This window comes from Bos indicus x Bos taurus, chromosome 12 (genome assembly GCF_003369695.1).
Source record: "Bos indicus x Bos taurus breed Angus x Brahman F1 hybrid chromosome 12, Bos_hybrid_MaternalHap_v2.0, whole genome shotgun sequence".
Lineage (NCBI taxonomy): Eukaryota > Metazoa > Chordata > Mammalia > Artiodactyla > Bovidae > Bos > Bos indicus x Bos taurus.
In genome coordinates, this window is record NC_040087.1 from 81,901,479 (window position 1) to 81,912,018 (window position 10,540).

At 44.9% G+C, this 10,540-nt stretch overlaps 1 protein-coding gene across 1 annotated transcript in view; it reads right to left on the reverse strand.

Annotated features, from left to right (window-relative positions):
• The window catches only part of ARGLU1 (arginine and glutamate rich 1), a 26,362-nt gene extending 17,301 nt beyond the window's left edge, over positions 1 to 9,061 (reverse strand). The window contains exons 1-2 of the mRNA XM_027557944.1: positions 8,464 to 9,061; positions 1 to 18 (exon numbers count right to left, since the gene is read on the reverse strand). The exon at positions 1 to 18 is cut by the window's left edge and continues 208 nt beyond it. Coding sequence (XP_027413745.1) covers positions 1 to 18; positions 8,464 to 8,810 — 365 coding nt within the window. The 5' untranslated portion in view covers positions 8,811 to 9,061. The remainder of the gene's footprint in view (positions 19 to 8,463) is intronic.
• Between the last annotated feature and the right edge of the window lie 1,479 nt (positions 9,062 to 10,540).

Sequence of the window (10,540 nt, forward strand, 5' to 3'; positions counted from 1 at the left end):
TCTATTTCCTGCTGCCGACTAGCAAACAAAGTGGGAAAAATGATTTTGATAATATAATAAACGAAGAGTTGAAATAGAACTAGTTCTAAGTCTGTAAAACAGAGTCCGATTATATATTTCCATGATTTTACAACTCATTCTCATGTAACATTACAAGGAAAAGATAAATACCAAGAGGTCAAGTGATACCAAAATTCAAATAAATATAACATCATGGTTTTTTCTTCTGTCACTTTCTAAAGTAAATACAAAAAAACTAGTATATACAAAGAGCTTAATGCCTTAGCTTTAGGAACCGCAGAGTAAATCTGAAACAGGAAATCTACTTAAACTATCAGCTTTATAATGAAAGGACAAGCTATTAAATATATGATTTGCTCATCTGCCAATCCATTTAATCTAAGCCATGAATTACAGAAAAGTTAGGAGAAACTTATGTAGCAAGCAATTCAATTGATTCCTCCTCCCCCACTACAAGCAAGGTAAGAATAAATACAGATCCAAAGAAATTCACAGTGCGAAAGCAATAGTACTTCAGCTTTTAGACAAAACACAGATTTATTTAGCTTCACAACTCTTCCCTTTAATGAACCTGTTCTTTCTTTTGTTAACTGTCAATTCAAAGCTCTACCAAATATGGGGAGTGCTAGTCACTCAGTTGTGTCTCTTTGCAACCGCATGGACTGTAGCCCACCAGGCTCCTCTGTCCATGGAATTCTCCAGGTAAGAATACTGGAGTGGGTTGCCATTTCCTTCTCCAGATATGGGGAAGTGGATGAAATGCATTTGTATCATCACTTCTACTAAAAAGTTCAATGCACCATGATATTGCTGAATTATTCTAATCCCATTTAGATAATATATAAGAACTTATTTACTCAAGGCGAAATTCGGTGCTGAAGATATTGACATTTATCAAGGCACCATGGTGGAAACCTCGCACTATACAAGTCATCTCCAATATGACAGCCACTAGTCACATGCATCCAGTCTGAACTGAAGATTAGTAAAAAGAAAAAAATAAAGATACAGAATATATTAAAATTAACTTCACTAGTTTCTTTTTAATCTGACTCACATTACATTTCTATTCAACAGCATTATTTGAGACAATCTGTGCTGAAATGAATGCAAGACTCTGAAAGTATACCTAAATACTAAGAGGTCAATCTATTAATGCTTCAACTTTCTCACAACCACAAAATTAAACAAAATCTGTAAACTTTCTATCTTTTGATGACTCATATGTATGTATGAAGTCATTCAATTTATCTATCAAGACTTTATAGTTTCTAAGTGACCTTTAAATATCCTAATCCACTTCAAGTCAACTATTTTGGGGGTGATTCAATTTCCACTAAGGTGCTTTCATTCTTAACTCCTGTTATTTATTCAGTGATACCATACTAACACCAGCATATCTTACATTCCGATTCATATCTGTTTCTGCATTTATAATCTCTACGTATTTCTGCCAGGGAGATAGGAGCTTCTTGAGAAAGCATAATTTGTTAGGTTTCAGATATCTGAAATAACCATTCTGAAGATTCTGTTGCTTGCCTCTTAACTATCTCTTCCCAACATTACATTATTGGTGATTATAATTGGAGGGGAAAACATGAAAGCCTAACATGTACTCTAACTATGCTCCTTTTCCTTTTTAAGTTTCAATAAAATATCGTATTAAGGCAGTTCCAATAAGCCTTCATCTACAGCAGCTCAGTAAAATAGAACAGGTATTTACCTCAGCACTAAAATTGAGTGACCAGAATATCTAAAGGAAATCAGGCAGTGACTTCAATACAAATTAAAACATTTCAAATACAACCATGTTGTTTCTCTACTTCATCCAAAGAGAAAGACAAACATGAAAAGAAACAAGCAAGGCTAACAATTGCTGAACCTGTATGAAGTATGAGGATTACAGTACTCCATTTTGGTAAACTGGAAAGCTTTCCTAACACCAAGTTTTAAAAGTACACACATAACCTGTACACGTTCTTTTGTTAGTTGGTTCTTATAAAATTAATAAATGTGTAAGTCTAGAAGAAATTTCATTTAAAAATTTCAAAAATGGTACAACTCAACTCTTAAAAGGACACTATAAGCCAAGTTCCAATTAAAAACTTTCCACACAAAGTAGTAAAGAGGGAAAAGAATGGGATAAGGCTTTGAGTTAGGTTATCAGCAGAAAAGCTGCCTAATTAACTAAGGAGTTTGGTAAAGATGGAAGAGATCTGACATATATTTAGTGTTTCTGACAAGCAAACAGTCCCTAAATGACAGCAATACAGCACAATGGCTGATGGGGCCACATTTCCACAGATTTGGTCAGTAAGTACTAAATGAGCCTAAACAAATTCAGTGTTATTACTTACAGCAAAAGCCACACCAGCATGGTATCAGCTCCCTGGGTCTCTGCTCCCACTGATGGCCACCAAACCAGAGGGGCCAGGTGACATGCCACACATGGTGACAAGCAGTGTAGGCAAGAGGCAGCTGCGGCTAAGGAGTCAACTCTGTAACTACAGCTCAGCAGTTTCACAGTCTCGAGGGGAGGGCAAGCAGAAACTGCCAAGCTTAACTGAAACCAGGAGATGGGAAATGGCCCAGTGGACTTTCTCACAAGGCTGCTTATCTCTCTCTGTTCCTGGAGGAACAGGCACCCCCACTCCGGACTGTAATTAGGCCTTGCTGCTGTGCCCGGTCAGGAGACAGGCAAGGTCAGGGCACCAGTGCAGAGCTGCCCCCTTCAAGGATTATCAATGATATAATCACTGTTATTCTTGGTAAGGTTAGAACTGCTATTTCAGCAATCAGAAAAAAGTAATCAATCTCTAGATCCAGCTCTGAAAAAGTTAAAAGCCCAACACTGTTTTAATTCCCCTCCCTCCACACACGTGAATCCAGAAACTCAATGACACAAGCACAGGGGATTAAGCACCTGAGAGACAGGACAAGCCTCTAGGAGCCACCCACTGTGCACTAGGTGCTGTGCTAGAAGCCACAGCCTGGACTTCCGACTGTGACTCTGGATCCCTTTACTCCACCGTTCTTTTGTCTGGATCCCTTTCTTTGTCTGTCTTCCCACAAAAGCAAAGATATATAGTATAAAACTGAATAAAACCTAATACAACATAACGTTGTTGTACCACTCAGCTGAAGGAGGGTGGGATGGGTGGATAGCTCTTAAAAAAAATTGAGTTCATTTTTACTGATGACAAATTTATTATCATAATCACTGATAAGGCAGCTGTTAGGCTGACTTTCAAAAGAGGCACTGAAACTTTCTCAGGAAAAGAAAAAAAACAACAACCCAATTTCATCACTAGTATCTTATGAAACATATCACTATAATTACTGCATACCCATTCGTTAAACTTTGGTCATAGGAGTGTCATTCTTGATATTCTTTTCTTTAATTTTTTCCTCAAAGTCCTCTGCTAAATTCATCCCCTTGTTAAGAACCTGACACTGATGAAAGGGGTGAATCAAAACCAAGTTTTCTCCTTTGTCTCAGGTCTTTTAAAAACACTGATCACAATCAACCTTAAAACAGCAACCACTAGAACAAACAGCAAAGGCCCAGCAACACAGCACCATTAATTCGAGTGGGACTTTGCACAGAGTATCACGCAATATTATTTTAAGTCTTTAAAATGTACAAACTCAGTGCAAGGAGCTTAATTCTAGGAACTGCTTCATAATATTAGCAAACAGTATTTACTCAGTACTGACTACTCTGCCCAAAGCTTTATACACCACATCATCATGTACATCTCTGATGGGCTCTGAGGCAAAGCAGGTGGCTGAGGGGTGGCCCTCAACCTAGCTGCTCCACAGGCAATGACCTACTCTGCATGATTTCCCCAGACAAATGTGGACAGCACAGGTATGCACAAAAACTTGGCTACAAAATACTTTAAAAATTGATAAAATTCTTTTCAACATCAGCCTGATCTTTCTCCCTAAAGTTCTTCTCAAAGCCCTATCCTCCCTGGTATGCAGTTCCAACACACTGAATTTGCTCTCACAATAAGCTCCCAAGTATTCTCAGAATCTATCTAAGACCCCAGTTCACTTCAGATACTCTCATTTAGAAGGCGCTCAAAGTCATGCAGCTGAACACTAGTTACTACGCCACTACTATCCTGATTTGTTGCAAGCCATTTTTAGTCACTCTTTCCCCAACAGTTATTACAACAGGCATAAAGCATCTCAAAATAAAACATGAAAATAAGGGTGCAGAAGCAGAGAGAGAGCACAACACTGAATGACTGGGACATGAGGAGATCTTTCCAACTGAATTATCAACCTCAAAATTGAGAAAAAGAATTTTTTAATTTTAAGGTCTGCCTTTTATTGTATTAAAATTATGACTTACAAGGTCACTTCTTAAATTCACCAGGTTCAATCTGGTTGCATGTATGCAAGTTACAAACAACATTATTGAGTCTTACTGCATACATGACAAATACCACCTAGGTACCCCAAATGCACTATTTCTAACCTTCACAATAAACATGAGAGCTATCTCCATTTTACAGGTAAGAAATCAAGCTCCAAGGTAGGTAGTTTATTCAAGGTCTCAGAAGTGTAAATGGCAAAACAGCCTGGTTTCCAATCTTACTGAGACTTTCTAATCGCTAAAGCCCAATCAATTTTAATTTTGCTGTCTCTCTCCACCCCACACTGGACCTCTCACCAGAAGGTACACTCGACAGTGTATCTTCCACTCCTTCTTCACTCACTGCCTGACCACGCACTTTCCTTCTGTCCAATAGTAAACACAGACATCCCTGTGACCCCCGCTCTTCCCCACACTCTCCCTGGGTCATTCTATCTAGGATCAAAGGTTCTCAGGTTTCAGTCCCCCACTATCAAGCTTGGATAAACTCACTATATTCAAAATCTAGTGCCTACATTGGAAGTGCCAAGTGGAAACTCCCTTTATTTCTCCCCCTCCACCATGCACCAGGCTTCTGACATTTTACCTGAGTCTGACCCACAGTGTCATGACTTAAACATCTGGTAGCTGAGGTGCAATGGCCACAACAGAGGCAAGAATATGCTTTACTTCCCTTATGTTTCACATGAAATTTTATTTGCTCTAAATGTTTCTTAAATCTGTCCCTTTTGTCCATTTCAACAACTGCTCCTTCACTACTCCTATGTGTATTTACTGTAATTTATCCTACACAGCAGTTGATCTGTTTAAAAACAAATCAACAACCCCACACCATTTGCCTGCTTTAAACCCTTCTGGTTTCTATGACAAAATTCAAGCTCAGTAATTCAGCCTACAAGACCCTTCCCATGATTCCCAGCCTAAATCTACCTTTACAGTCACTCCATGACTTTCGTACTTACGGAATTTCAAGTCCATATTCATATCTTTACTCCACATTAAGACCATCTGCACCTCTCCCTTTATTCTGGCAGGGGTGGGGGGACTCCCTCCCTGGGTGCCCACGTATCCTATGGCAAGCCTGACAGTCTCCTATCTTTATCTGCCACTCACTCCTCAAGAGAACTAAGGTGTTGAGCTGTCTAGGATGCCTCCTTTTCACAGTCACATCACTATCACGGAATTTACCACACTGTATTATAACCTACCTACCCACCTATACATCTTCAAGCTAGACTGAGATCCTGGACGGTCAATCATCTTTCAGAATAACAGCTCTTGGCATAAGGCATGAAAGTGAAGTTGCTCAGTCATGTCTGACTCTTACCGACCTCATGGACTGTAGCCCACCAGGCTCTTCCATCCATGGGATTTTCCAGGCAAGAGTACTGGATGGGGTGCCATTGCCTTCTCCGAAGGGAATGGCTACCCATCCAGTACTCTTGCCTGGAGAATTTCATGGACAAAGGAGCCGGTGGGCTAGTGTCCATGGGTCACAAAGAGTTGGACATGTCTGAGTGACTAACGGCAGGACACACAGGAATTCAGTTTAAGGTGGATGCTAGTTCTGCCCCCTCCTCCCTTCATACAAGCTAATGGAAGTGTGCCTCCTCTATCAACTTGTAACTACATAACTGCTCTATGTTCTCATTTCATCTCTGGATTTCTTCTCTGTTATTCGTGTTAAGTCTGCTAAATCCTTCTAACTATTCCTCCCATACGTATGTATGGGAGCTTTCTAGTCTTGAGCTTTCTAGCAAATGGCAAACCATTACTCTTTGGAGGTATCCTTTGGTTTCATATGTAAATATTATCTCAGAGATGTCTTAATTTTTTTAAATACTCATACGTTGATAGTTATTTGAGAGCTACATCTTTACAAAACTGGATTCTATGTAATCGAAATTTCCTCTGACACAATTATGGGTACTTGGTGTTCATACAATCACTGACATTTCTAAGGAAAAATGAAAGCATTTCCATGTTTTAAAGGAATGCAGTGAAGGGACTCTTCAGGTAATGCTTCCACGGTAATATTAGTTTTCTATTCCCAGACCTCTTAATGATTTGCTTTTAGAAACAAGCCACACTGCAGATAAAGTTAAAATCCCTGCACAATCAGTATACAAGAAAAACTTGGCTCGGGAAAATTCAACATTCAGTAATTGTCTTGCCTCACGGGCACGTTCGAAACATGCATTCAAGAGCTATGGAAGATGGCTGGTTAAACAGGTAGAGTCAGTAAGTCGAATTCTCGGTGGGAAAGAACACCCAAAGCATCAGAGCACCATAGTCTTGAACCAAAACAGAACCCTATACTTTAAAACCAAAATTTCATGATTAGACCGTATTATCCCAAGCCATTTCATTAGCTTGGGACTATGTGAAGAAAGCTGAGTGTGGGACAATTGATGCTTTTGAACTGTGGTGTTGGAGAAGACTCTTGAGAGTCCCTTGGACTGCAAGGAGATCCAACCAGTCCATTCTGAAGGAGATCAGTCCTGGATGTTCTTTGGAAGGAATGATGCTAAAGCTGAAACCCCAGTACTTTGGCCACCTCATGCGAAGAGTTGACTCATTGGAAAAGACTCTGATGCTGGGGAGGGATTTCGGGCAGAAGAAGGGGAGGACAGAGGATGAGATGGCTGGATGGCATCACTGACTCGATGGATTTGAGTTTGAGTTAACTCCAGGAGTTGATGATGGACAGGGAGGCCTGGCGTGCTGCGATTCATGAGGTCGCAAAGAGACGGACACAACTGAGCGACTGAACTCAACTGAACTGATGTGCACCTAGTCTTAGATCAAAAGAGAACTCGAGAGGTGCCTCTTCTACATGGGATCAATGCAAAAGTAAAAGCAAATCTGTCTTCTCAGCAGCAAGTACACCACAAGGGGAAACAATAGGCTTGCACCAAAGTGTGCTACAGAGAACTATACAGCAAAATCAATCAACAGTACAATTGCCTGGTGGCTCAGAATTCGCCTGCAATGTGGGAGACCTGGGTTCGATCCTGGGTCGGGAAGATCCCCTGGAGGAGGGGATGGCAACCCACTCCAGTATTCTTGCCTGGAGAATCCCCATGGACAGAGGAGCCGGGCAGGCTACAGTCCACGGGGTCTCAGAATCGGACACGACTGAGCGAGAGCACAGCAAAAGGAGGGAGTCAGCTTTGCTCGGGATGGTGGTTACACAAGTGAATACACGCGTCAAGATCCATCTTACTATACACTTAAGCTTCGTGCGTTTTGCTTTTTACACCTCAAAAAAAAGAGGAGGCTCAAGAAGGGAGAAGCGACCACGACATCACTCAACAGGAGGAACACACGGAAGCTCAACGCCTGGTTTTGGAGTGTTTTTCTTTACCCGGAGAATTCGGGTCCTACGTCTCCGACGCGACAGAGGCCCGCATCCCTCGTCAGCCTCGGGGGCCGACACGGCTCCCGGCCCGCTCGGAACTGCACCCCCCACTTCCGGGACTGGCCGCCGCCGCCGCCTCCTCTCGCGCCAAAACGCGATCTCCCCTCCAAGCCCTCCCAGGCTGGTCCCCGCTGTCTTCCTCCCCAACCAACTCGCGGGTAGGTCCTGACCCCCGCTTTTCCAGACGCCGAAGCTGCAAGCCCGCGGGGCCCGGTCCCGGCGACTCTTCTAACCTCCTCCACCTCCCCCGACCCAGCCACCGCCTGCCTCCTCGCCGCCCCTCACTCCCGCGTCACCCCAGTGTCCCCGCCACCCCCGCTACCTCTCACTGCCCGTCACCCCCAGTGTCCCCGTCATCCCCCACTGACCCCGTCACCCCCTTCTTGCCCTGCCACCCCCCACTCGCCCGTCAGCCCGTCTCCCCTCACCACCCTCTCCCCCGTCTCCTCTCACCACCCCCCATTGACCCCGTCACCCCCCCTCTCCTCACCAAGCCCCCACCGGTGCCCCCCGTCACCCCGTCTCCCCTCACAACCCCCTCACCACCTCCCTCTCGCCGTCTCCCCTCACCACCCCGTCTCCCCCCGTCCCCCTCACTCCCCTCACCCCCACCATTCCCCGCGCGGAAGCTCACATTTTCCGCTGCCGCTCGAACTCTGCCTTCTTCTCCTCCTCCTCTCGCTTCTGCTTCTCGTCCAGGCTGCTGCGCTTGCTCACCGTGCGCCCGAAGATGTCGATGCGGTCGGGCGGGGACGAGGCGCGCTCCCGGTCCCGCTCGCGCCGGGACACGGCCGTGTTGGTGGAGCGCGAGCGGGACCGCGACTCCCGCCGCCGGTTCCGTTTACTTTCCCGGGACTTAGAGCGCTTCCGCACGCGTTCCTTGTCTCGAGAGCGCGACCGGGACCGGCTCCGCTTCTTGTTGTGCTTGCTGCTCTTGGTGTGCTTGGAGCGGGACGAGCTCCGGCTCCGAGACCGGCCCATCCTTCCGGGCGACGCTGTGACTAACCGCTGGCTTCGGGCCCTGCACGTGCCGGGCTACCCGCGCCTCCGCCTCCGGACGCGGGCCGACAGGTCTGTCGAGGCCGAGGGAAAGAAAGCTGGTCAGCGAGCTGACTCTCTCGTCTCTCTCTGAGGTCGAGGGCCGCCGCGAAGGCCGCCTCCAACGACAAGGCCGCAACGCCAGGAGTTGCTAAGATGGCAGCCGCGGCCGCACCGGCCGCCCCTCCCACAATGCCCCGCGCTCAACGCGCCGTCGCACGAGCCCCGCCCCCTGACGCTCTCTGCGGAAGGCGTGGCCGGAGCTTCCGAGTGCGCTCGGCTCTTTCCGCCGGCCCGCCGCGCGGGAGGCCGACTCCCTGGCCTCTGCTCCAGAGCACTTTTGCTTCCTGGTAAGATGCTCCTGTCGTAATCTTGGGCTCGTCTGCTTTTGGCGCAGGTGAAAGGTGCCTCAGTAGGAACTGACTGACGGCGTTATTTCTTAGGAGCTGGTTTCGTCAAGCAGGCCAAAATAGTGTCAGTGGCCCTGGGTACAGACCACTTTGCTCTGAGCTGAGCTCGCTGGTGCTGTGCCCTGGAGACACCGCACTTTATGACGCGGTTGTGCAGCTCACTGGCTGGCAAGGAGGCTGGGATACAGGAAAGCTAGGGGTTAATGCAGCGCTTCAGAGGCCAAGTGCCAAAATTCAGATGTCTCCATCAAAACTGAGTTTAGTAAGAGGCTTAAAACTCGAGAGAGATAAGCAGAGGGAAAATTAGCAGTTTTCCTTTTGAACAAGTAATAACCTATTAAAAAGGAAATTATTTTATTTGCAGTGGCATCAAAAACTGTAAAGTAATTAGGAATAAAGTTTAAGGAGTTACAAGATCCTGGTGATGAAATAAATCCATTACTCTTGGTGAAAACAAGACTTGAGTAAATGAAAAAAACGTGGCAGATCTTTGGATGAAAAGTCAGGACCAAAAATAGGCCAATTCTTCCCAAGTCAAATTTGAAAATTAGCACAATTGACATCAAAATCCCAAATTCTCTCGAGGGTGACTTAAAAGTAACTAATTTTAAATTTTGTGTAGAGGATCACACGGTTGTGAATGGTCAAGAAAACTCTAAAAAAAGGAGTAATAATACAAAAATTAAACACCAAGCTGTTAGCACAGAAACAGAAATAACCATCAGCAGACTAATAGTACAAATCCAGTTTTTTTCTTTTTTTTAAGATGCTGCTACTGCTAAGTCACTTCAGTTGTGTCCGACTCTGTGCAACCCCATAGATGGCAGCCCACCAGGCTCTGCCATCCCTGGGATTCTCCAGGCAAGAACACTCGAGTGGGTTGCCATTTCCTTCTCTAGTGCATGAAAGTGAAAAGTAAAAGTGAAGTCGCTCAGTCGTGTCTGACTCTTCGAAACCCCATGGACTGAAGCCTACCAGGCTCCTCCGTCCATAGGAGTTTCCAGGCAAGAGTACTGGAGTAGGTTGCCATTGCCTTCTCCATTCAAGTAAAATAATAATTAAGGATATAGAGTGTACAGAATTACCTTGTATGGGAAATATTTCTCTCAATCTGTTACATATATAATATGTGTATACATATTATGGACTCGCCTGATGGCTCAGACGGTAAAAAATCTGCCTGCAGTGCAGGAGACCGGGGTTCAATCCCAGGGTTAGGAAGATCCCCTTGAGTAGGAAATGGCAAAAATCCCATGAACAGAG